General features: G+C 40.5%; 1 protein-coding gene across 1 annotated transcript in view; it reads right to left on the bottom strand.

Moving 5' to 3' along the window:
• Positions 1-24,151: 24,151 nt before the first annotated feature.
• Positions 24,152-26,759, bottom strand: part of LOC124606790 (28S rRNA (cytosine-C(5))-methyltransferase) — an 80,970-nt gene continuing 78,362 nt past the window's right edge. The window contains exon 6 of the mRNA XM_047138857.1: positions 24,152-26,099. Within this exon, the coding sequence (XP_046994813.1) occupies positions 24,715-26,099 (1,385 nt within the window). The 3' untranslated portion in view covers positions 24,152-24,714. The remainder of the gene's footprint in view (positions 26,100-26,759) is intronic.

Genomic DNA, 26,759 nt, shown 5'->3' with positions numbered 1-26,759 from the left:
TGTATACCTGAGGCGCAAATAGAGAAACTTGTATGGTTCACCCATTTAACCAGGGGACATTTCGGTGCGACAAAATGTGCAGACAAGATAAGTGGGTACTGTTATTTTCCCAACATAAAGCGCAGAGTGCATGAGGTCTTAAAGAAATGCATAATCTGTCAAAAAACAAAGCTGGATTCAAAAGGGAGTAAGCACCCATTATGCTCTATATTCGTCCAAGAACCAAAAGAATTAATTTCGTGCGATCTGTGTGGACCGTTACCTACTTCAAGAGGTGGTGTTAAATATGTGTTGGCATTTCTCGATGTGTGTACGAAATACGTAAAGCTATACCCGATAAAGGCGGCTACAGCCAAAGTAATTGTATTAAGATTGATAAGGGATTATCTTCCACATGTTGGTACACCTAAGGCGATCATAACAGACAATGCTAAAATATTCACGGGACTCCGATGGAAACAGACTTTGTCTCAAGTCGGTGTGAAACACATACTAACATCATTTTACTACCCACAAGGCAATTTGGTTGAGAGAATTTTTAGAGAATTCAATCGATTTATGAGGACGTATTGCCATAACAAGCAGACTGCGTGGGCAAATTATGTGGAAGAGTTTGAGCAGATATACAATAACATGCCCCACTCCTCAACTGGATATACACCTCGTGAATTGATGTTCGAAGCAAAAGAGGAAAACTTCTGGACTGACCATATGACCAAAACTCAGGAAACTGAGATGCCTTGAGAAGAAAAAATAAGACAAGCTATCATAAATATGACGAAAAAAGCTGATCAGAGAAAACAACAATTTGACAAATTAATCAAGAGGGTACAGACATACCAGGCTGGAGAAAAGGTACTAGTCAAAAGACATACCAAATCATCCTTAATAAAGAAAAGTATAAAGAAATGGGAGTTACTATATACTGGCCCATACATTATCCTACAAATTCCGAATCCTGGGGCTTATCTATTAGCATACCCGGGATCGAACAAAATAAAAGGGTTATTTTCACATAACGACTTGAAAAAATTTAATGAAGATTAGAAGATAGGGAGGAATGGTGTTGCGAGTGACAGAGATGAACCCTCGTGAAAATCATAACAATAAACTGTGTGTGTAGTGTTAGAAAACTTTAAATTGAAATAATTAATCAGTGACATAGACTATAGAAATAGTGACTAACTATTACTATCGAGTGTTGCAAAGAAGATAGTGGAGATAGGCTTCACCTGTGTTTGGGGTGAACATGGAACTTTAGCATTGCTAATGTCATCAAGATTTATAAAGGATCTCACTAACCTTCAAGAAGAATGAAATGTTTCCCGCAAATGACGCCGAATAATCAAAAGAGGTTCCGAATGAATGTTCATATATAGTTTCAAGGGCATGCTTAGATGTGTAAACGTGTGAAGGGATGTGTTGTGGCAGTGAATCATGAGTGACGGTTAACGCCGCAAAGATAATTTCCCGCGCAAAACAGTTGACGTCGGCGCGAGAGTTAAAATCGATATAGACGACACAGATATGCTTTGAAGAGACTCGCACAAAACGCGAGGGTAAACTGATTCATGTTGAACTTTAAAAAGGAAAAGGTGTTATAATTAGAAGTTAAGAGTTTTTAATTTATTAATGAATGTTTAAAGAAAGTAATATTCATAGAATTAGTAGTTATTTAATGATTCGTGTTCGTTTTGGAATTGTGTTTGAAAATCCATTTCCATATATGTGCATGTATGAACGCCGTATGAATCAGGGAATAAATGAAAGAAGTGAATCCGCATTCCTCAATGCTAAAAACCTTTTACATTACAGCAATCAAGCGGAGAAATATATGTATTTAGAATAAAAAATTTTTGAGTATAGATAAATTATATGACTTTTCAAGGAAATGAGGGATTATGTCTTTGTATAAAATGAACCACACTTTCCATTATTCGATGATTTGAATCCAAAATCTACTGTAAGTGGCATGAATCCTTTAAATTACGAAGAACAAATCACTGACAGAAATGTGTCGGAATTTTCGGACTTATAAGCACAAGTGGGGATGCAAAGTCCGAAAGAGTATTCAAACTAGAATAAATATGAGGATGTTTTGGCAACAGCATTAGTTAATGGTAAAATTCCTTAAAGTACGTCGTAAGAAAAAGGATGCATGAAGCCATAAGGATTTTGCTTTCAAAAAGGAGAATCTTGGACGGTGCAACCTAACCAGTTCTCTTACAGGAAGAGTTTCCCCTTTGGTCATTGCTAATTCTTTTGGAATGAATGTTGCATGTGGGTTCGAGTATCCCTGTCCCTTCTACTCTTCCCATTATGGGCCGCGTAGAAGACCGACTACAAATGTGGACGTCGGGGACATGCAAGACCCGGGGGAGTTTTACCACCGCAAGAGATTGTCCTAGGAACAAGATTGTAAAACGAAAACTTACGTTATTTATTGTAAAATGTTTTTTTTTTGCTAGAGGCACAAATCACTCTTCTCCAAAGCGTTATATAAATCGATCCCTATCTTTCCTTTAGAGATCTATTTCCACAATTATTTTTTTTTCCTTCTATAGGCTTCCTATCTTCTATGTACCGTAAGCTGGGGGTCTAGGCTTAAGAGGTTTTCCAAGGTTTCCCTGCTTAAGAAAGTTCCCGAATGGGTAGACCCTGATAACAGTTTCATGAAAGATCATCTTCCTTGGTTGTGCACAGCAGACATAACACCTAGATGCACGTAAAAGCAATACAGCCGCGGTACCTGTCTCTTCATTTCTTCTGTTTTCAACATTTCTTTTCTTCGTCTGCCTTAAACATAATATTCTTTTTCAGTCAGAGGACTGACAATCATCACTTCCGGGTTATCCACACTAATAGATAGCTCGCGAAGTGTGTACGGTAAATCAAAATTGAGCTCACAAACTTCGCTCGCTGCGAGGGGCATTGTAATCTCCCCACGGAAAATTACCCTCTACCACGCAATAATTAATAATGGTCAATCAAATCATCCACATTTATTCACTTTTGAAAAGTATCTGATCGGATTTTCTAGTAATATATGCGCCGACAGCTCGTCGACGCCAAGGTATTTTTCTAGTACGTTTATTCTTTGGAATAACAGAGATACATATATGTATTCTCCATGGTTATTATAGACGGATAACTAGGACAGCTTCGGAAGTATCGGCTGGAAGATTGTCGGGTTTCTAAAAGAGACATATTTGCTCTTCTTCTCGCTAAAGCGAGCTATTAACGTTTGTGCCACTAGCGGGTTATTTGAAGAGAGAGAAAAACTGTAAACGCAAATTAAGTAAGACTTGGAATCAACAGAAAACGGAACATGTAATGGAGATGGATTGAATATACAATTTTCCTCAGAAATAAGGTTTGTGACCCTTTTATTCTAGAGTGAATGACGAATGAGTTCTCTGTCTGAATCATTGGTGATTGTCTTGGCCCTGTAATTAGTGGGGAAGTTTCAGTTGTGACGAAGAGAGCCTGCAATCACCGAGATTTTATAAAATCGTCCAAAAAGGCTTCGGACACATCTGAAATTCTAAATCTGTCGTAAAATGAACGAATTGTTCAAACGATCGATTTTCCCAACTGAATGCAGCGCTTAACAATAATAATAGATATAAAGATCTTTTACAGCAAGCCAGCCGCTGAATATTAAGACGAAGGGCTCCACCAGAGATTCTATTGGGCTGAGTTCACGTAATGAAATATTGTATTTAAAACTGTATATGGATAAAGGACAGAGAGAGAGAGAGAGAGAGAGAGAGAGAGAGAGAGAGAGAGAGAGAGCGAATGAAATTAGAGAAAATACGCAGAATCCTCCATTAGTATAATTGTTTGCCTGTCTTATCACGGATCAGCCTAAAGACAAAACAGGAGGCCCTTACTTTACGGTACAGATTTATGTGTGAGAGTGAAGGAATCATAAAGGCAACAAATACACGTCTTTACAGACAAAACATTACTCCACGTTAGCGGCAAGCTGCATTCACATACTTTCATCATCTACAGTATAATCCATTATAAGAGCTACGACAGCTGTTAATGACCTGTCTACAGTTCTGAAGTCCGAGCAAATTCTGTTGGCTAACTCCGAGCTGAAGCTGTGGTGCGACTTTTCTCAAGGCAGACCAAGAACATTCATTTCAGAAATATTGCGCAAGACGGAATTCGACAGTGTCCACACGCTATTGCATCCAGGAGCCAACGCTACAATCAAGCTGCTGACAGACCGCTATGTGTGGCCTTCTATGAAAAGAGACGCGCGCCTTTGGGACGTTCCTGCATTCCTTGCCAACAAACTAAAGTAGGACGACATGTGCGTGCTGATATTGGAGATTTTCAAGGTACCTCTGCTAGATCCGCACACGTTCACGTGGACCTCGTTGGACCTCTCCCATAGTCAGAGTGTTACAGATATTTGTTTACAGCCACAGATAGGTGCACAAGATGGGCAGAAGCAACTCCAATAGTCGATATTTCAGCCGAAACTATTGCGAAGACGTTTATGTGTACGTGGGTTGCCCGTTTTGGATGCCCCCTTCATGTCACAACTGACCAAGGACGTCAGATCGAATCTACTTTATTCCTCGAGGTATCCAAAATGTGCGGTTTCCAACGCCACCACACGACTACCTATCACCCTGCCAGTAATGGTATGGTTGAACGATGGCACAGAACACTCAAAGCAGCATTGATGTGTCATCAAGAGAGATGGACGGAAGCATTACTATTAGTGTTGTTAGGCCTGCGGACAGCTCACAAACCCCATATTGGTGCATCAGTTGCCGAGATGGTTTACGGTGAGCCACTACAGATTCCTGCAGATTATTTAGTACCAACCTCACTACCTGGATCAGAGGGCCTCACACACTGAGTGCAGCAGCTAAAACGTCACTGCACAAATATACGTTGCCCGCCACCTTCTCGCCATGGCAACTGTAAGGTGTTTGTGCACAAAGACTTATACGATTGCGCTCATGTAATGTTGCGAACAGACTCAGTCAAATCGTCTTTACAACCACCATATACGGGACCATTTCAGGTGCTGAGTAGAAATAAGCATACCATGTACATAATGTACAGTGGTGTTCCGACTAAGGTATCGATTGAACGTGTCAAGCCAGCATGGGTTTTACCCTCTCCAACCTCTGACACCACGCCTGTGCATCAACACATGATGGACGCAGAGCATACTGAAACACCGCTCAGTACATCGTCCGAGACAGGTGAATCACCACCACAAACAACAACGTCACCGCCCCCGAGACACCCGACGCACACCAGAGCTGGACGTTGAATAAAATTCAAGTATCAAGATATCCCTGTATCTCCGCACTTTAAAGGGGGGGGGGGGGGGGCTGTGTGGCAGTGATATTTTTCATGTCTGGTGCAAAGTAATATCAAAAGTGCGCAAGAGATTTTTTTTCTGGTCATGTGGTTTTTATCTTTGCCGTAAGACTATAGAGTCTCCTAGTTTTTGTTACTTCTCTGTTGTTTTTTTAGTTTCTTCTCATTGTGAGTTTTTGCGAATAAATATTTTTTCGTTAACACGTTATACTGGACGGCTATACAATTATTTGTTGTAGGCAAGTCGCCTACAACATCAAGCTGGATTTCTCGCTCTGGCCGCCCACTACATGTGACGACAGATCACGGCTGCCAATTCGAATCTGAACCATTCTTGCAATTAGCCAAGTTATGCAGCACAGTGCACCACCGGACTACTAGTTACCATCTGGCCAGTAATGGTTTAATCGTTCACGGGCATCGCACAATCGGGGCAGCGATCATGTGCCGTGGATCACACTGGACTACTGCGTTAGCAGTAGGGCAAACTTCGCTCTGTCTCACGTTCCATTGTTACCAAATTTTTTTCAAGATGGCGGTGATAGATGTGGCAACGTCACAATGATGTCATGGTGGGAAGTTTAAATTTTGTTGGGAATTTAGGTCAATTGGGCTACCTCCACTAACCTAAGCCCCTCCCCTCCCCTCCCCTCCCCTCTCCTCTCCTCTCCTCTCCTCTCCTCTCCTCTCCTCTCCTCTCCTCTCCTCCCCTCCCCCCAAGAAAATGGCAGGGAGATCAAATTTTAGCTGGAAAAAGGTCACTTGGGCTACCTCCACTAACCAAAGAAAACGGTGGGACAATTTTGGTGGGAAAATAGATCAGTTGGGCTACCTCCATTAACCTAAATCATCCAACAATCACCTTGTCCTTAGAATCGGAGGGAAAAGGACTTAGTCTGTACTGGGATGCTGGAGAGGAAAGACATAAGTCTTTATTTTGCATGCAATGTTAATTTAAACAATTTGATTTGTCATAGGCAGTAGCTCCATCCAGTGTGTTCACCGTGAGATCTGGAGTCCAACTCACCTAACACACAGTACCGCCACCAGAGGGCGTTGTCATCCTAAGGCAATCTGGGGAAAATGGTGGGAACAGGACTCAATCTGGGTCCAGTTGCTGGAGAGAGGAAGGAGTGAACTTACTTTATTTTCAGTGCGAAGTTGGGACAACTTAAGAAGAACAGATTTCATGTAGTTTGTTTATTATGCTGATAAAAAAACACGCGCTCTGGCGTGCTTGGTGTCATAGTAAATAGCCTACAGACCTGCAAACTACTCGTAAATTACCGAAATAAAGCAGTACACTGATGTACAGACACGGAAACAACTCGTAAATTCTCAAAACAATGCATGTATAACGCTCTGAAACATGCTCACTAATTGTAAACTGTTGAAATAATGCATTGCACAGGCGACAGACACGTTCACAAAATAATGCAGTACACTGATGCACAGACACCTTCACTACATGTAAAACTGCCAAATAATGCATGTATAACGCTCAGCAAACATGCTCACAACGCTTTAACAGACGAAATAATGGAGTGCACAAACACTCATTGCATGCAAAACTGCTTTCGAACTATCCTTAAGAAATTCGACTGCAACATATCAACGAACTGTTCTCTGCAGAGTTCACAAGGCGTGCACGCCGGGGCAGTGCGCTCACACTGATCCAATCTGTCCCACATGTCAGACGCCTCTGGCAACGCACGTGTGTTTACCTAAGCATCATTGCAGGCACGATGATGCATAGTCGCGAGATGTTTCGTTAGCGACTCACCATTGCAAGTGTAGCTAAAAGGTGACAGCGTTATTCTGACGTCTCACGTCTACGTAAATAACAGTCTAGTCCCCCTCTGGCAGTGCTGTAGAAATATTTTGCAATACTTCCCAGAATAACATAGGATGCATTCTTCCTAGCGATCCTAATGGGACAGCTCTTCTCACATGCCAGACACCTCTGGCCACGCACATGTTTACCTCCGGTCCAGCGCTGGCCTAGTTGCCAAGTGAGATGTTTCCCTAGCAACTCAAGCACACAGGTGCAGCCAGTGCTGTTTTTCTGGGGGAACGCTGGGGGATGCATACCCCTAAACTTTTTCATCGACAAAGTAGTTTTTTACGATGTTGAAAACTTGGAAGAGTGCCAAAGATTTATTTCATGGACGTAGATTTTTTTATTTCATTTTTTCGTGTTGGTAATTGCAATACGAACGATACAAGTGCAGGTTTTGGTGGTAAAAGCTATGCCACTGACTGTTTCAAGCATTTCGAAGCTGCGGCAGCTGTTCTCAACAACTGAATCGCTGGCAGCCAGTTCGACAAGGATGTAGTGCCCTCGCCTGCTGATATTGGGCGATGATAGTGGTAAATGGATATGCGTACGCTCAAACGCCGAGCTATCGATAGATGTCTCTACAGTCCCACTACAGTCCCGCCACACACCGTTGGGTGGCTTGCGGAGTATCAATGTAGATGTAGATGATCCTTCGCGATTCATTGCCATCTTTGTTTTGTTGTTCTTTATTCGTTTGTGTTTGCTGTTCCGTTCTTGTCGGTTGTGTGAAGTTTTACAGTTGTCCTGTCTTTCGTTGCGACTTGTAAGTTAAGTTGGAGGTGAGAGACGAGCAGAAAACTAACAAACTATTTTACTTGTTCCCCTGCTATAGTAAAGTCAACTGAAGAGTCTGATACCTTTTTTAGTTCGACATGATGATGATGATACGGCTAAAAGCAGACGGGTGGCATCCTATGCTTCAGTTATAAGTAATTTTCGCTGCATTATATCCAATGTCGGAGTACCCTCAAACTTTTTTTTAGAAAAAAAGCACGGGTGCAGCTAAATTTTGTCAGTGTTACACTGACATCTCATGTCTATGTAAATGAGAGCCAAGTCTCCCTCTCGAAAATCGTAAAGTGCCGCACTAATCCTTAACAGTCACTTTTGTTGTAGTAGGAGCTTTCGTAGTGTTTCTGATTGTTTGCACGGAAATTCTTGTTCTAACATGATCTGTTCACGATAATAGCCCAGAATAACATCAAATGCATTCTTCCTGATGGTCCTAATGAGGCACCATGTCCATCATAAGTTACCCTCCCTGGAATTAGTGACGTCATGCTTTCAACAAATATCTCCGAAAAGGTAAACATTCTCACCACTATGTAAAGGCTCCTATGTCCCAGCACAAAGGATGTCTTGTGAATGAATGGAGCATTCTGATTGTCTCTTACTGAATTTACCCACCAAATTACTGATCCTGCCGGTGTGGGAGCACTGTCTCCTTTTTTTTCTGTAGACAAGACTTCCAGCGGCAGAACTATTTTGTCCAGATCACCAGAGTGCACTTGACAGTTAAACCTTGCAAAAGTGGCCCACAGGTCATGAAATACACAAAGACACTTACTCAATTACACTGTTCTGCCACTGACGACAGAAGCTTGAATACTTCAGCGTGAAACTAATCTCCAACTCGGCTATATATCACCACATATCGTCTTGATGCAGTAAACACGCAATTTGTATCTTCCACCAAACAAAATCATCACTTCTGCATCCTGCGACCACCAGACACTAGCACAAATACTGCAAAGACAGGTAGGATAAGGACATTGACCGTATACAGTCCCCACAGCACTAGATATTTCCCATGAGGGCAGTAGGTCATCCACCATATCCGACGCTCGCAAGTCATATGCCCTCGCAGACACATTGGCTCAACATGTGACCAGAGCAAGCTCAGTGGACTGAGGTCACTCTCTGAACTATTGTACAAAGGCTGGGTCTGTTCTCTCAGAACAAACGTGTTACTGTTTCTGGTTGCTTGCTTGCTTTCTACACCCATCTGCAGACTCTGGGATTACAAGAACACATGTATTTTCACATGGTTTGTCTGAACATCATAGCAGTTTCGCGATACTTCTCGATATTAAGCACATAGCAGTATGTTACTGATCGCTTTCACAGTATAATTCCGAAGATATAGACCGGAAATTATTTCTGTAGAAACCAGAAAATTTAGCGAGGTGCAGTGCTCTAAACCCTTGAGTAACGAGAAACTTATCCCATCTGCAAAGACCTGTACATGAAAACTCGAAAAAAATTGAGGAAAATGATATTTCCACTCATGAACACTGATGTCGGTGATGTAACAAATTCCGAATCATCCTTATAATTTACAATGTCAACTAAGGTGTTTCCCTTGTCTAAAGAACCAGCAAATATGTCGTCCACTCGCCTTTTACCTGCTAGATGCGCACACCACAATCGATGTTGTCTCAACCAGATAAAGGTGGGAAATGTGCACAAGCCGTCAACCAAACAATTTACGTGGGAGGTAATTGTGATCCTATGCAAACACATGTCCATATTGAATGTTCTCAGATTTGCACAGAGAACACGCGTGATCATGAAAGCTGTCAAACACATAGTGAGTATTAGTTCACTATTCAGCCATCGAGAGGGCGACACGTGTAAGTCAGCTACATTCCTGTACCCCCAACTGGTCTCTCCATTCAGGTGGTTCCTGCCGTTAGTTGAAAACGTGAATCATTCCGTCCCCAGGCCACCGCCGCCACATACGTCTTGCACACCAGACAGAATCGTCCTATGACACTGGCAACGTACATATTTTATCACTGTACTTACAATGAAATACAGCAGAATCCCACTAATCTGAACCCTGGTAATCTGAACGTTCGGTTACTCTGAACATGAAAAATGTTAGCCTACGTACGGAAAACTGTGCAGTAAACTGCTGTACATACCCACTATTTTAATTTACACAGTACAGTAAACATGTATTAGAAAAATTGACAAGAATACATTAGGTTCAAACAATACATAACAATGAAAGAAAGGCTGTCAAACTTACTAAAATACAGCGGATATTTATTCCTAATTTTTAGATGACAAAAACTCAGTCATTGTTTTTTGGCGTAATGACGACAGTCTGTTATATGACGCATAGTTGCGCCATTGTCCCATAAACATCAAATAAGCAGGTGTAGCAGTGGGCTGTTGCTCCAAATAACGTAGCGCGAGGTCAAAGGGCTTCTGCTGCGTCACTGTGTGGCACCAGCTCTCCTTTGTCGGTTTCAGGCTCGTCGTCACTTCCATCACAGCAGTCCACTTCTTCCTGTTCTTGAATCACAGCAGCAACTAAATGAGTGTCAGTAAGGTTCTGCACACGTGCCCCATCCGCTGCCATCCACTCATTTACGTCTCCTTCACTAGCTTCTTCACATCCGGGGGTTGTGTATCATTTGTAGTAGATTTTCCTCTTCATTTTCAATTACATTGTCCTGAAATTGAAGAGACGTCCACAGTTTTCTCCATGATTTTCTCAGAGTATTTTCTGAAATATTCTGCCATGCCTCAGCGGCCCAGTAAACAACATCCTTCACACTGGTCTTTATATTTTGTCCACTAAAAGAATGCTATTATCTTGGATCAGCATTCTTGAAAATTGTTTTCTGTAAATCAGTTTCAATGTTTGCAGCACGCCCTCGTCCATCAGCTGTAGAAGTGGTGTAACATTCGGCGGCGAAAACTTCGTCACAATTTCTCCATCACGTAATTCCTCAGTGCCGGGGTGAGATGGCGCGTTGTCAGTCAAAAGTCCGCCCCCGATAGCTGAGTGGTCAGTGCGACAGCATGTCAATCCTAAGGGTCTGGGTTAGATTCCCGGCTGTGTCACAGATTTTCTCCCCTCAGGGACTGGGTGTTTTATCGTCCTAATCATCATTATTTCATCTCCATCGACGCACAAGTCGCCGAAGTGGCGTCAAATCGAGACGTGCACCCGACGAACGGTTACCCGACGGGAGGCCCTAGTCATACGACCTTTATTTTATCGATCAAAAAGATTGCACGGGGAGACAAATGATTCTCCTTAGATAACCGTCGAATAGAGGGAACAAACTGTCCGTGAAACCATTCTTTGAACAGCTCACCAATCATCCATTCGTTTTTCTGGTTGTGGTAATATACGGGCAGGGATTCCATGTTGCAGTTTTTTAAAGCTCTGGGCCTAGCAGATTTGCCGACCAGCATTAAAGGCAGCTTGTGATTACCAGAAGTGTTGCTGAACGCTAATAAAGTCACACAATCTTCACACATTTTAAAACCAGGAGCATGGTCTTCTGCTTTTGATGCCAGATTTTTTGGTGGCAATGCCCTAAAATTAAGGCGTCTCGTCAGCGTCATAAATTTGTTGGGGAGAATACTTTCACTCTCTTATCATTTTTTCAAACTCACCCAAGTATTACTTCGCTGCATCACTGTCAGAAGAAAGTAATTGTTAGCTAACGGATTCCATGACATTTTTTAATATGTCCAACCAACCCGTACTCGCACTAATGGACTCACCACCTTTCATTAACTTGTTCAGTTAAACAGCCTTCTCCTGAACCAATGCTCCACTCAGAGGAGTTCCCCTTTCTCTTTCCTGCGTAAAGCAAAGGAAAAGAGCTTCATCGACTTTATCGTACTGGGACTGTTTCAAAGCCTGCCGAATTTCGAGTATTTTCCCGAAGACGTTGCACAGGACTGTTCAAGCATCACTCAGTTCTTCTTCCAATCACAAATGGTTGCTTTACCAACACCCAGTTCCATTGTCAGTTTAGACACATTCTCACGATTGTCTATCTGCTTCAACGCATTTAGTTTTTCTTTGAGAGTTAAGGTTGTATGTTTCCGTTGACTCATGACGAAAATACTTACACCACTACACCTGAACGAATACAATACAACTGCTACGCGTGCCCGCGATCGATAACTGCCATTACCAAGCGCTTTGCGAGCCAACTGGCAGTGCACTGACCTGAGGCACTACAAAGGTCTCAACTATGCACAACAACAAGGGCAGGGAGTGAGAGTGACCCATTGTTCCCACCCCTGTTTCCGTTTGTTACCATGGTGTACCTACTTGTCTGCTTAATATACTTCATTCTAAAAACTCGTCACCGTAATTCCAGCTAATCCAAACAAATCGGTAATCCGAACATGGTCTGGTCCCAATTAGTTCGGATTAACAAGACTCTACTGTATTACGATTGCGGTCTCAATTGGATGACATTCGACAATGAGCGAAATATCGTAAATACCCCCTTCTGACGGCACTGGCTCAGCAGATAGAAATATCTGTACCACTCTTATGACTTGACGTTGTGTATTGTGTGTATTGAACTGGGAACCTAGAAACGATGGAGAGGCTTTGTCCTGCTGGTTCACAACCCCACAACAGGCCACCCCATCACCACCGCACACCAAACCCAGGATTATTGTGCAGTACCAGACGAGTGTAATCCCAAATGTTTGCATGTTAGAGTGATTATGGTGTATGTGTACGTGGAGACAGCGTTTGTGCAGCAATCGCCGACATGGTGTAACAGAGGCAGAATAAGGGGAACCAGCCCACATTCGCCGAGGCAGATGGAAAACCGCCTGAAAAACCATCCAAAGGCCGCCCGGCACACCGGACCTTGGCACTAACCCACCGGGCGGATTCATGCCGGGGACCGCGATATGCCTTCGCGCTCGAAAAGCAGTACGTTAGACCGCTATGCTAGATGGGCAGGCATGACTTGACATACTTTTCCCTTTGCTATAGCAGTATTCCACGTCAGATCCATACCTTCCTTATGACTGGACATAGTCATTTTCTTCGCGCATACACACATACTTTATAAGCCTGATGCTCAAGGCAAACCTATCACGCATCCCCTACTACTGAGTATAATATTTCGCCAATAACTGATTGCTAGCAATACGAAACAATACTGAGAACAAATCAGCAATGCAATGGGTGGACATGGCTCGTAAGTTTTTCCTGCGAGTGGTACCACTGTGTCTTAGAAAGAGAGGTGTAATCGTTTTACAAGCCACCAGATGTTAAAAACACGATCGCAAACAACCATGTTGTTGTCACAATAGGTCTTGATTCTACCGGCGCACACAAGTATCCATGTTAAAAGTTATACTGGCTTTATAAATCGAGGTATTGCATTACCTCCAAATGAAGTGGTTTTTCCAGACAAATACCACGACACTGAATATAGACAGTGATTGTTGAAGTATATATTATCAGAACAACAGATCACTTACACGTCGGCGACGAGTTTAAGCTCGTTGTAAAATCAGTGAATTTAGAAAGTGATTCGTCTAAGGAACATGGTATGAAGCCGGTGTTAGCAACTCCCTTTTGCTGCCACTAGATATTTGTCCAGTATTTGTGAAGCATTCTGTCTCAATTTCATGTCAGAGGTTCTGCAATATATCCACTGGGTTACAGATGATGGTTGGTTGAGAAGGATCACAAAAGGTAGATGGTGCGCTGATTGAGGTCATAAGAAATGTACACAAGCTTTTCAGATCTCTAGTGCTACACTTTCCAGTAGAAATGCTGTCTGCGTTTTGGAATCAAGTCTTTCCATTCAACAACATACCTGCGTTGGATTATTTTTGGCATTCTCGTGTTTTGAAACAAGTCAACTTTTTGAACTGATCGGCTACAGCAAAATTTTAGATAATCCCTATGCATCCTGCAACTGCCCCTCAGACTCTGGGCAGCCAACCCTTGTGATTGTTCCAATTTAAGTTGGAACTGAGTAGAAGTTGGAGAAAGCTATACCTACCACATTCTGTAGTCTGTGTAGAAATGAAGCTTGCTCCTGCAACACGAGGTAGTATAAAGACAATAAGAACAGTTACGATTGTGTTTCTTACTGGGAAAATTAGGAATCCTCAACATCATGCAGGTACTGCAGTTCGAAGGAGATCTGCATCCCTCAGGGTCCATTCACGTCTATCACCCCAACATTCTATGATCATTATTCTGTACCATCCAACAGAGAAAAATTACGAACTATAAAAGCTCTGCCAACTTCAAATGGCTCTAAGCACTATGGGACTTAACACCTGAGGTCATCAGACTTAGAACTACTTAAACCCAACTAACCTAAGGACATCATACACATCAATGCCTGATTCGAACCCGTGTGGTTCTGGACAGAAGTGCCTAGAACCGCTCAGCCACCACGGCCGGCTCCTCTAACTTAATTTGATAGAGAATTCGATAAGATTTTTACTGCATCTCTCCTATCATATATCGAAAACAAATACTGTATGCATGCCGGCACCGAGCACGTAATGATCCTATTAAATGTACAGCTATTGATCCATTGGAGCAGGCAGCCAGTGTAATGTGTCAACGCCTGTACTGTAGGTGGAGGAGGATGACCGTATCCCACAGACCATACTATCACTCGCAAGAGAGGCGCTCTGTGTCGTTTGAAACATTGTTTTTTTTCTGCTGTCACACGCTATGTACGCTGCCATACATTTTGTTTTTACCACCACAACTTCGAGATCTGTGTCAGACTCTAAACTGACATTAACACATTCTGATCCATCACCTCTCATGGAAAAATAGACATCGCACGCATTAAATTATGTTGTTGCTGCTGCTACCACAAAACACACACACACACACACACACACACACACACTGGATGATTTTAAATAAAAGACAGCTACAACATAAGGAAACTTGAAGAGTTTTGTGTCGTGGGGCGTCTCTGAACTGCTGTCTGGAGGTGACTGTCGACATTTACATTTAAACTCATCTGTCAGAGTGACAGGATAGCTCATGACTTTTTGTTTCGTTTCGATTGATTCCTCATATTGCAGTCATGTACACGATCACTGTTTCGGTGCTAGCCATCCCCAGAAGGTGTTGCCCCTCCACCAAGACTCTTTCTCCATCTCAAACATATGATGTCAGTCAATCATTACGTGGTAATCAACAGCATACCAGTGAACAGATGGGATGGAAAAGACACCATTGATGTACCATAATAATAAGCATCACAGTTGATAGTGCGAACAATTTTAGCAGTCTTACAGTAATTTCAACATCGAACAATGATGTGACAGCATGCTTCCCAGTTGCAGTATCATCGCTAAACTGCCGCCTCCTCTACTTTGCGAGTACCCTTGCAAATGTAGATAGATGACAGTGCAGTACGTCCATTCATTGTTAATTCTCGAACATTACATCATCAAAGTATACCAGACAGTGATCTACATATTTCTAGCACCTCGATCATAGTGCGTAATTTACGATCTTTCACTACATGGATGGGAGTCGCAGGGCATTCTGGCATTCTTAGGATTAAGTTACAGACTGAAAGATCGTCTCGCACTGTCTTTTATCAACCCACCATACAGCACCATTACCGATTTAATCTGCAGCTGACCAGAAGTATACCACTACATCCTGCATCTCGTGAATGAATGGAGTTTGCCAAGTGCGCACCCATCCAAGTGTACAAGATTTCTCCAGATGCGTGCAAGTCGAGGTGGTTAGCACCACTTATTGGTATATAATATTAGATTTGAAAGTGTTGTCATGTAACAGCAGAAACAGAAGAACAAGAAACAAATTGTTTCCATGCATGACGAAGTTCCAGACACATGGAGTTCGAAACATTTTACATAAATCAATTACACTGTTCTTCAAGTGTCTGGGATCAGTACCAGGAAGGTACTGGTAAGAGAGAACACACACACACACACACACACACACACACACACACACACACACACACACACACCTAAGGCTACACGGTTCTGCACTTAAACAGTCAATAGTTGTGAGGAATGTAACGCTGTTAATATTCAAATGTACGAAATATATTTCCAGCCCATGACATACATTCTTCTTGCACATTTCTCTACGATTAACTATGGTAACTGACTGTAAAATGAAAAAAACTACTCCCTCAAAAAAATCGATTCCATGTGATATGTGCACAATATAGCTTTCCAGAGATGTATAGCATCCACTGTTCACATCTGATCATGGTTCATAAATTATACTATGCTCGCATCACTTCTTTATAAAATGATCTTTAGTAACGGAGAATACCTCTTACAAGGAAACAGGTAAACGCACTGCAAATGCGTTTGACATGTAAAATTACACATCATGCCGCCACTAACTCTGTAAACAGGGCATCTGACAAGCAGATGTATACACGGGAATTGCAGTGCCTTACAAACACCTGTCGCTAACTTAGAACCATCTTAGTTATGAAACTGAAGTCTCGATTTTATACCAAAGATGCATCAGGGGAATGGAGTATGTTACATAAATCTTCGTTCGTGTAGAGGAATGTGTCGAAATAGGATGGTCATGTTTCAACACACGTAAGATGGAAGTCCTCTGATGACCGAGAGGTTAGCTGTTAACGATCGCAAGTAGGCAGTGCTCTAAGTCACACAAAGAACTCATGATTGTATACGAATCATACACAGGCTATGTCACACAACTGACGCATCCTGCCAGAACAACGGAAAAAAATGGTCAAATGAACTGTAGCAACATCTCCCACACCTCTCAAGAATGCATCATCAGTCTGCCCCTAAATCGTATCTCATTACAGCTCTATCTCAACTGATCACTCGATCCACTCCCTGTCATCCTTTGATGCATATGGATGTAAGTTTAGAGGCAGATGGTTCTCTGTTTATCTGCAAAGCGTCAGATACAGTCGTCAACTCGCGTGTATCACTGTTACCTCAACAGATATGCAGTATAATTCTGCCTTGAAAGAAAAAAAGTGACTGTTTTCCTGCTTCCCGGCACTTCCATCTCAAAGTTTTCTCAGATTCCTCTCACTGTCACATACTCGTTCCCATGTACAAGAATTGTTCTGCGACAACCAGAAGACGTGCAAGTACTTCCTCAATTTCCCCGCATTTCGGTGTATTTTTCCCTCAATTCACACGTATTTTCCGTCATTCGTCGTAATTCTATCGGTTTTATGTCACTTCTACCCATGCAATTATGATATCACTTCTCATTCCGTGTTCTAAAATTGCTTGTAAATGCAGTACAGCTGCCAACACCTAGCACAAATGCACTACTTTTCTGGTCAGGCAGCATAGTGTAGCACTGTACTCAAATGCATCCAGTCGCCTCCACCAACATATTCTACATTTGCAGTGCGTTTGCTCTGTTTTCTGTATGTCTGTGTATGTGCAAATGATTGGTAACATACTGCTACGTGCTTGATATCAACAAGCCTCGCGAAAATGGTCACGTGTCGGGCCAGTGTGTGTGTGTGTGTGTGTGTGTGTGTGTGTGTGTGTGTCGGCTGCGGTGGATGACCACCAACCTCGCGGGAAATATCTAGTGCTGTGAGGACTGTAAACGGTCAATATGCTTATCCTGTGTCTGTCTTTTTGGTGTATGTACGAGTGTCTGGTGGTCTTTAGCTATACGCACGATGCAGAAGTGATGATTTTGTTTAGTGTAGGATATGAATTGTGTTAACTTGCCACTGAAAGTCTCGTCTGCAGACAAGAAAGGCAGACAATGCTCCCACACCGGCAGCATCAGTAATTTGCTGAGTGAATTCAGTAAGAGCCAATCAGAATACACTACTTGTCCACAAGACATCCTTTCTTCTGGGACACAGGAACCTCTACATGGTGGTGAGAACATTTACCATTTCAGAGACGTTTGTTGAAAGCATGACATGATGATTTCCAGGAAGAGTAACACGTGATGGATGGTGTGCCTCATCAGGACCATCAGGAAGAATGCATTTGATGTTATTCTGGGCTACTTTCGTGAACAAGTCCTGTTAGGACAAGAATTTCGAGACATCACAAAAGCTCCTACAACAACATTCTTGTCTTGCTTGTGAGATGAAAGCGGAGCTCACTATCTACAGCAAAGCTGACAGGACCAATTGAAGACCTGTGCTACACAGCCGAGTGGAGGGTCTGATCAGAGGCTCAGACAATTCTGTGAACATGTATGCTGCTGATTCCTTGACACATGCCTTAGGGTAGGGTTTCAGGTTCCGCTTAATAGGTTAGGAGTCCATTGTACACAGGAGACAGATACATGGCTAGTGGGGGCTGTGTAGAATGGACTGGGAAGTTTTTTTATGTTACAGGGCTCAGGAGAGTACAAGATGGCTAGAGTCTCGAAGGGTGCAGGTCAAACACAGGGCAAGGGTAGACACAGGAACCACTGGCACTGACGTTGTGAATTGTCATGGTTGTATTGGGGGGAGAACCAGAACTCAAGCACTAATAGAAAGCACAGGAGCTCAAATTGTTATAGGTACTGAAATGTGGTCAGAGCTAGAGATAAATTCAGCCAAAATTTTACAAAAGACTTAATGCTGTTCAGAAAGGGTACATTCAATACATTTGATGGTGATAGGTTTGTTGCTGTTACAAGTACTGAGCCAAAGTAGACAATGAGTTAGTATGGGTAGAGGTTATACTTACAACCACAATAAATAATAATTGGTTCCTTTTACTGACTCCCAGACTCAGACAATATAGTTGCTGAAAGATTCAAAGAAAGCTTGAATTGTTTCGGATAGATATAGTTGTCACAGACTTCAGTCTCCCTCAATATGTTCACAAAAATGCATCTTTGAAGTTAGTGGTACGCATAAAACATTATCTGAAACTGTACTAAATGCTTTCTTTGAAAATTATTTTGAGCTATTACTGCAGGAGTCCACTCATACTGTAAATGTTTGAGAAAAAAACCTTGACCTCTTAACAACACATTACCCAGAACAATAAGACAGATACAGAGCTTAGTGACCACAAGATTATTGCAGTGAGACTGAATACAGTAACATCCAAGTCCATCAAAAATAAACACAAAATGTATCTATTTAAAGAAGCAGATGAAAATTTGCTGCACCCTTTGTAACAGGCAGTCTTCACTCCTTCTAAACTAATTATGTAAGAGTAGACCAAAATTAAAATTCAGTTCAAAGAAATAACATTGACAGCAGCTCACAGAGTTATACCAAATAAATAACTAAGAGATGAAAAGATGGAACTAATTCCCCATTGGACACAGAACAGGTCAGAACAGTGTTGCAGAAACAACAAAAACAGCATGCCAAATTTGAAACAATGCAAAACCTCCAAGATTGGTGATGTTTTACAGAATGTCGAAATTTAAAATGGACTTCAATGTGAGAAACTCTGCCTCAAAAGTGCTCAGAAAATCCAAAGAGTTTCCACTTGTATGTAAAATAGACCAGGAGCACTACACAACAGAATACCTTCACCCAAGGTCGTTGCCAGGGGTGGGGCAGCTGCCTCCTCCCTTGAGATTCAAAGATTTTTTTAAATTCATACTGGTCACCCAGTTGGTGACACAACTCAGACCTCCCGGTCGTGGCTGCCTTAATTTGAAACAAAGTTGAAAGTTAAAATTAAATAGTTCTGTATGGCAAAGTCAAATCCTACTGCAAGCCAAGAAAGTAGAGACATTCACAAAAAAAGGGCGCAACCGGCAAGGTGCATTGTTGGACTGTGTAGTGGGGTTTGTTCGCTTTTACTTGATCTTCGTAACTCTACATTACACTAATTTTGGCCATGGAATGTTGTTTGTCAATGTACTACAGATCCAGCACAGATGAAAGCAACGTTTCATATTTTTGAGCTTATGTTTTGCAATGTAGTAATACCTCCAAAAAGTAAAAACTAAACCATTGCTTGGAATGAGGCTCGGTGTCGACAACAACCATTTGGCGAGCAGCAAGCAATAAGATTTAAGAATAATGAATTAAAAATGTGTTTAATTCAACACTCGACAGGACAGTGAAAACCATGACACGTATACAGTCATTACATCATCCACGTGATATACGTACACAATCTAGCCTCTATCTGTGCTTGAGCTCTCCGTTTGCTGTCGTCAAAGGTAAAAAAAAAAAAAAATCATTCATTAGTTCAAGAAAAGTCATCATGACTCATGCAATAGAGCATTCAATGCACGGGTTTCTTGCAACAATGGTAAACATGCTGCATATTCCTCTGGAGTAGATTTTGCATTGTCACAACTGACATGCTTCGCTCTGTTACACCGAACACCCGACAAAATGATGCTCTTTCTGATGTGGCATCACATTCTGATGTGTTATCGAACCACTTTAAAATAGTACCTTTCAAGTCTGTACTGGGTAAGACAAACAGCAGGTGAACAACTGGACGCTGAAACCACTAGGCAGAGACCAGGTCTGGTGTCTGAGGCAAGTAGCACTCTAAAACCCTTTAAGTGGCTACTGGCGAAGGATTATTTGTTCAGGAAGGAAAAACCAGACAACACACTAACCCCCTACCCCACCACTAAGCATTAGCAACAGTCTGTCACTAAACGCTAGTGGGCCGTGAGACTGCACCTAGGATGGCAACAGTTTTGTTGGAAGTACAGAGCTGCAGACAGATATACAGCCACACAACATGAATATCAGAAACTTTTTTTTGATGAGAGTGCTTTCAGTTTTTATATACATCTATTTATGATTACTTATTAGTGTTGATATAAATGCCAGCTTTTGCGTACTGTTAATTTGAGAAAATAGTCATTAATATTTTGACACCATATTTATAATCCTGTTCGAAATTGGGGCTTTGATTAAGCCTTTAAGATCCTCCCAAGCAACGGAATAGCATTAAACTATCTGGAAGGAGCAGGTATAGAAAACAGGTGTGACACCTGCTGGCTTCATTTACCGGTAGGCCTAATTCATTTTTGTGCTCTAAACAACACTGTCGTACGATTTAGCAGTTTCACTCTCTAACTACAGACCGGCTACAAAAAGCAGCGAATAAAATAACAAATGGGTGAGGAGCGAGAGTATCTCACAGCTCTCAAACATGTCAGATGTGTTTGAAGTAAACCTCTTTATTATTGTGGTTAAGGCCAATACCCAAATCCACACATACAGAATGGACGGAAACAGAGGGAACCTCTTAATTTAAAAGGAACTCGCCCATTGTGCATCTACACAGTGACTTAATTTTTCTGCTGGATTGGAATTCTGTATTCTATAAATACCTGGGACTGTAGAATACTTGCAGTGGCAACCACATGGATAGTAGGTCCCTGATACAGTACTATACATGGAGCATAAAGTAATGTATTGTGACATGGAACCAACACACTTTCTGTTGTAATTACAATCCATAAAATCTAATTCTTTGTTCCAAAAATAAGTACTGTTTCTAAGACATTCAAACCAATTACTCAATATATTTTACTTGACTCAGACCTACAGCAAAACATATTGGCGATACCTGCTCTAATCAATAATTAAAATTAAAAAGCAGCAAAGTCCCACCTCACTGGTCCTTAGTAGGCCTACATGACTGTTTTTAAGCAATTGTTTCTAATACAAACTTTTTCCTGTCTAACAGTGCACTATAAGTAGAGTCTTACTATTATTGTTAATGGAAGGTTTTATTCAAGCGTCTTGTGATTTATTATTAACTAGCTTTTTCTTGTGACCTTCCGCGAATATAAATATACAGAAAATAATTGATTCTGATTCTGTTGCCAGTACGCTTTTCAGCAACTAATCTAAAAATAACTGGTGAATTTATTTCATTAAACTTCCTCAACATACTGGTTGCTATGACATAGTACAAACTAAATGACAGTTGCTGTTCATTTGTATTGGCAGAAACAAATGAATTGATGACAACTTTCCTGAAGCAGATAATGTCTCAATAAGTATTTATCTATTCTTGCATGACTGTGGGAAAACTTTCATATGAGAATTATTTTTGTAATCTCTCATCAGTACTAGACTATGCTATATAGTTCTTCTGTTTAGTAATTTACAGTAAATCTAAAAAAAACCTTGTACATAATTATGACATCAGCATAAAAAGGTAAAAGATGTGTTAACTTTAACCCGATTGTACAAAGAACTGCTACCTGTAATCACTTTCAAACAAACTTCTTTGCAAAGAAGATGGTTTCACACCTCTAAGGAAGCTGTTTTTCTTGCCATGATAGATTAATATTCTTATATAATTTGAATAAAAACTTACTAAAATGTATCATCTCTATGGTAAGCAAACTAACAAATTTTATCAATAGGTAATAAAATTTCATTGCTATAGTATATTTCTATTATAATTTTGCAGTAAGTTTAAAGAAAAAAGGGCAGAAGACAGAAACATTGATAGAGAGGACCCAGATAAAAATAATGATGAGCAGGATTGAGTGGTAGAAAATGAGAAAGACCTGGATTTCGCAGCCAGAGATTCTCAACCCAGGAAACTCTCTCAAAAGCCTGGATGTGATGCTCTACCTTGTAATGATTATATGGGTGTCATTTTGCAAAATCCAGCACTTCCAAATGTATCTTTTTCATGGAGTCTAGGGGGAAAACTCTGAAAATTGTTGATTTTTCTAGTTTCCCCACAATACGATAGCCAATTACTATTCAATAACATCTCCAAAGTGCACAAAAAAATTAGCATTACATGCTCTTCCTAAGCTACTTATTGCCATTCTGCAATATAAATAATTGTTTTACAGGTTTGGAGATGGACCCTGATGCCAATTTTTGAAATGTTCCCTACAATTTTAAGACTTCTAGCTGTTTTCCCTGCTACTGATATTACTCAAAATCAAGCGACAGGCTACAGAAATTAAACACCAATTTTGTAATCACGCCATGTTGAGTTTTTTCTGTTTGTTATGGTTAGTGTCTCGCATTTACCAACATTTAATGCTCCATGCAAATACCTTGATCCCTCACGCATAGCAATTTACATTGGTGTCAGAAAATCCAAGAGATATGCATACAAATTCTGGTAAAACTACACAAAAAAGTTATCAGGTGCAATGCAGGATTGTAACCATGACACTTCTGCAGAAATACATTCAAAGAACTAAAATATAGGGGTACTATAACACAAGATGTTTTATTTTAATGCTAAACATTGATCAACTTTCAAAAAGCACAGAGAGGACATCATTATTCAGTGACGAATAAATGGGTTATTTATAATATTACCTTGCCCAAACAGAATTTAAAAAAGAAATTGAATCTGTTCACTAAACGTCCAAAAATAAAATGTAATTGTGTTTTAAAATGTCCATTCACAGCCCGACTGGTTAGCTGACCTGCTCGCCAACAATAGCCACAAACCAACCAACTGCGTGTGGAGGCTGGTAAGCACATGGTGGACCCTACCTTCCTGCACTGACAGAATGTGGGCTGGCAGGCAACAGTTTGGACAAGCAGGCAGAGGCTTTGCAGTGGAAACAAGGCACTTGAACAACAGACCTAGTCACTCAAATGCAGGAAAGAGGGTCAGGACTGACCCGCTCAGCAAGCAGGACGGCGGATCAGTCAGCTTGGGTATGGGCAGCTTTAATAAATCAAAGGGAGTTTCTCTAGTCATCATTTTGATTTCTTTTCACCAAGAATATTTCTGCTATTTTGTTATCTTGAATGTGTCTGTGCAATAACAACACTATGCTCAGGAATCAGGAAATATATTAGCAGTCTTGAGAACCCAAAAATGTAAACAAACGGTTCTTTTTTCAATTTCCATAAACTTTCCCTCTTTGTTTCCATTATGACTTATAAGCCTACCTTGTCAAGTTCAATATCAAGGTAAAGTATGACACAAAGACAAATGAAAATTTGCAAAATGGCAAGATGGTGCCATTGGCATTCCATCTTTCAGGGGACTTTGGCAATTAACTAAACACAAATTTAACAATATCACAAAAGATGGAACTAATTTTTTCTTCTTCCTGACTAGAATTAACTTTTTCTAATGCTCTTGTGCATTATCTGTCTGGTTTACGCTTAAAATTTACAGAGGTAAAGAAATGCATGTGGCTGTAAAACAATCAAACAAATGACATGTATCACACTGAAAAGAATAAAGTAATGCAAATAAGAAATACAGTTTTATTAAAATCAGACATCAAAATAGTCTGTAAGAAACAAATACAAGTTCCAAATACAGCATACCGATCAGTTTGGTGAATCCTATTTAATATTTTCATTCACAAAAATGGAAACAATTGTTGTACCATGTCTAGTCATTATATGTGTGACTGTCTAGAAAATGAAGACATAGAATGGACATTCTTCATTTTCGACTGGTGTGGCACAATTAGATTCTACAACATGTGTATTTTGGTTTTTTCTTTGCAATGCACTTCTCAAAACTGTGCTCTTCTAGGGTATACAGCACACTAGTCTTAACTGACTGGTGTATATTACTAGCCTAAAGACATTTTTGTTGATGACATGCCTTTATTTCCATTTCATATTACATTTAGGGAAGACAACTGTTCTTATATTGTGTCATGGAATTCCTGTTGAACATGGTTACTGTACGTACCCAATACCAGCACATTTACCAAACACAGCAGAGAGTCTTCGACACACAGTATCATATTACCATTCCAGGATACCTAGAGAAATAACACCGATAAATAATATCAGCATTACATTTGGTGTGAGAACCTCAGTTCATTTTCGAATATGCTACCTGTCACATTTTTCCTCTTTCTTCCTTTTTTTCTTTTTTGAATGATTTGTTTCTTCCAAATTGTAACTAAATTTATTGAGTGGACTGTCATAACTATCACTGATAACATTATTCAGAACAGTTCTTGTCACACTGCCTAAAATGTTTACACTGCCACAATCATCATCATAATGAGATGTTCTTTTCTTTTTGAGGCTGTGTCTTTTATTCAGCATATTGCTGTCTTCAGATTCTTGTACATCACCAAGTTCATTGGATTTTTCTACCAATGTCTTCTTTTTCTTTTTCATATTAACTACTTCTTTTGGAATATCAAGTCTTAAGCTATGTTCGTCGAGAGAAGAACTGTGACTTTCTGATTTATCTATTCTTCCCCTAAAAATAGATTCACTAGTAGTTTTTTGTTTCTTTCGTTTGTGGTTCACTGATACTGTATCATAATCATCACTTACTTCTGATTTTGATTTTGTGCTGTTTCCAGTCTCTACAGTTAAATTTTTGTGTGAATTGTTGGACCCAATGTGAGAAATTTTTTCAGATGATATATTAACAGTTGGAGTGTCACCAAGGAGAGAGCCAGAAGTAGTTTCCTGTGAACTATTTGTATGATCAGACACACTTTTTATTTTTTTCAGTTTTTTTGCTTTTAAGTTTTGACCAAATTTTGCCAGTCTGGTCTCATGACTGAGATTCTCTGTGCAATTGTATACTAAAGAATCCTTCTTTTGAAAATGTTCTGTCTGATATGTCTTTCCACTGGTAGTAGCCTCCCTTGTAAGTCCATCAAGCTCATCCTCTATACTTTCTTCGAGAGCAGTGGTATTTGCATCACAAATCTTTAATCGACTTTTCTTTCTGTGATGCTTGACAAGCTTTAATTTTCTATCACTGTCCTTCAAAATGTCATGTGAAGAAGCAATTTCTGTGTGTGCCGTACCAGTTTCTGGTATTTTTAAGCTGGTTTCTTCAGGTTTTTCCGAGTTCCTAGCGTATTTGTCAGTACATTTTTCTTTTTCACATGAACCATTATGCCTTTCGAATACTGCAATAAAGAAACCATTGGTTAAATCCTCCTCTGGTCTTGAATACAGGCAATATTTACCACCTACATAACATTTATTGCCACGATTTTTCCATGTGTCAGGCAAAATTTTCTTAACCAACTTAAACTCTGGTGGGTCAGGGAAATATGACATAACTTTCTGCACAACTTCTTCATTTTCTTCAACATTCAATGAGCATGTAGAATAAATTACTTTTTTTGCAAGTGGGAACTCTGTAAGAGCATGGTGCAATAGTTTAATCTGAAAGCCACCAAGCTTGTAAAGACGAGATGGATCACTGCTCCTTTCTGGTTCCAACTCGATTCTGTCCACAATACCTACAAAGAAACAAATTATAAAATAGTGCTAACAAAGAAATAATTTCTTTGGAAGTTCAATGCATACTGATTACACAATGATTTTAAATAGCCTTAAATATTTAAGATTCTTTAAATCATATTCTTTTTGCTGTTTTTCACTCACATTGAAGCATAGATTTAGAATAAAATATGCTAAAGCCAAGCAGATAGATGTAATGTCTGAAACTGATAAGAATGTTGACATTGACTTCAAGTGAACGAAGAAAACATTTCCAATTCAAAAGATGTCTATAAGTTTCACTGTGACCATATCATTCATTTCACATGAGAATAAGAAATTTAGAGAATCGGCTGACTGCCAAACGATTCTACTGCCGCCAACATACACTGCGCGTAAGGGCCACGAAGATAAGATATCAGAAATTAGGGCTTATATGGAGGCATATAGATAGTCATTTTTTCCTCGCTCTATTTGCAAGTGGAAAAGGAAAGGAAACAACTAATAGTGGTGCAGGTTACCATCTGTCATGCACCATACGATGGCTTGCAGAGTATCAATGTGGATGCAGAGTAAGCAAATGGAAGCTGCATTGTCAGTTTATATATAGATGAAGGACAAAGAAAGAAAAACGGACCACTGACTGGGAGGGGTGGGGGAATATGAGTCTTCTTCCACAT

This window comes from Schistocerca americana, chromosome 3 (assembly GCF_021461395.2).
Source record: "Schistocerca americana isolate TAMUIC-IGC-003095 chromosome 3, iqSchAmer2.1, whole genome shotgun sequence".
Lineage (NCBI taxonomy): Eukaryota > Metazoa > Arthropoda > Insecta > Orthoptera > Acrididae > Schistocerca > Schistocerca americana.
Note: the sequence above shows the minus strand (reverse complement) of the source record. Positions and strands in the feature narration are given on the sequence as shown.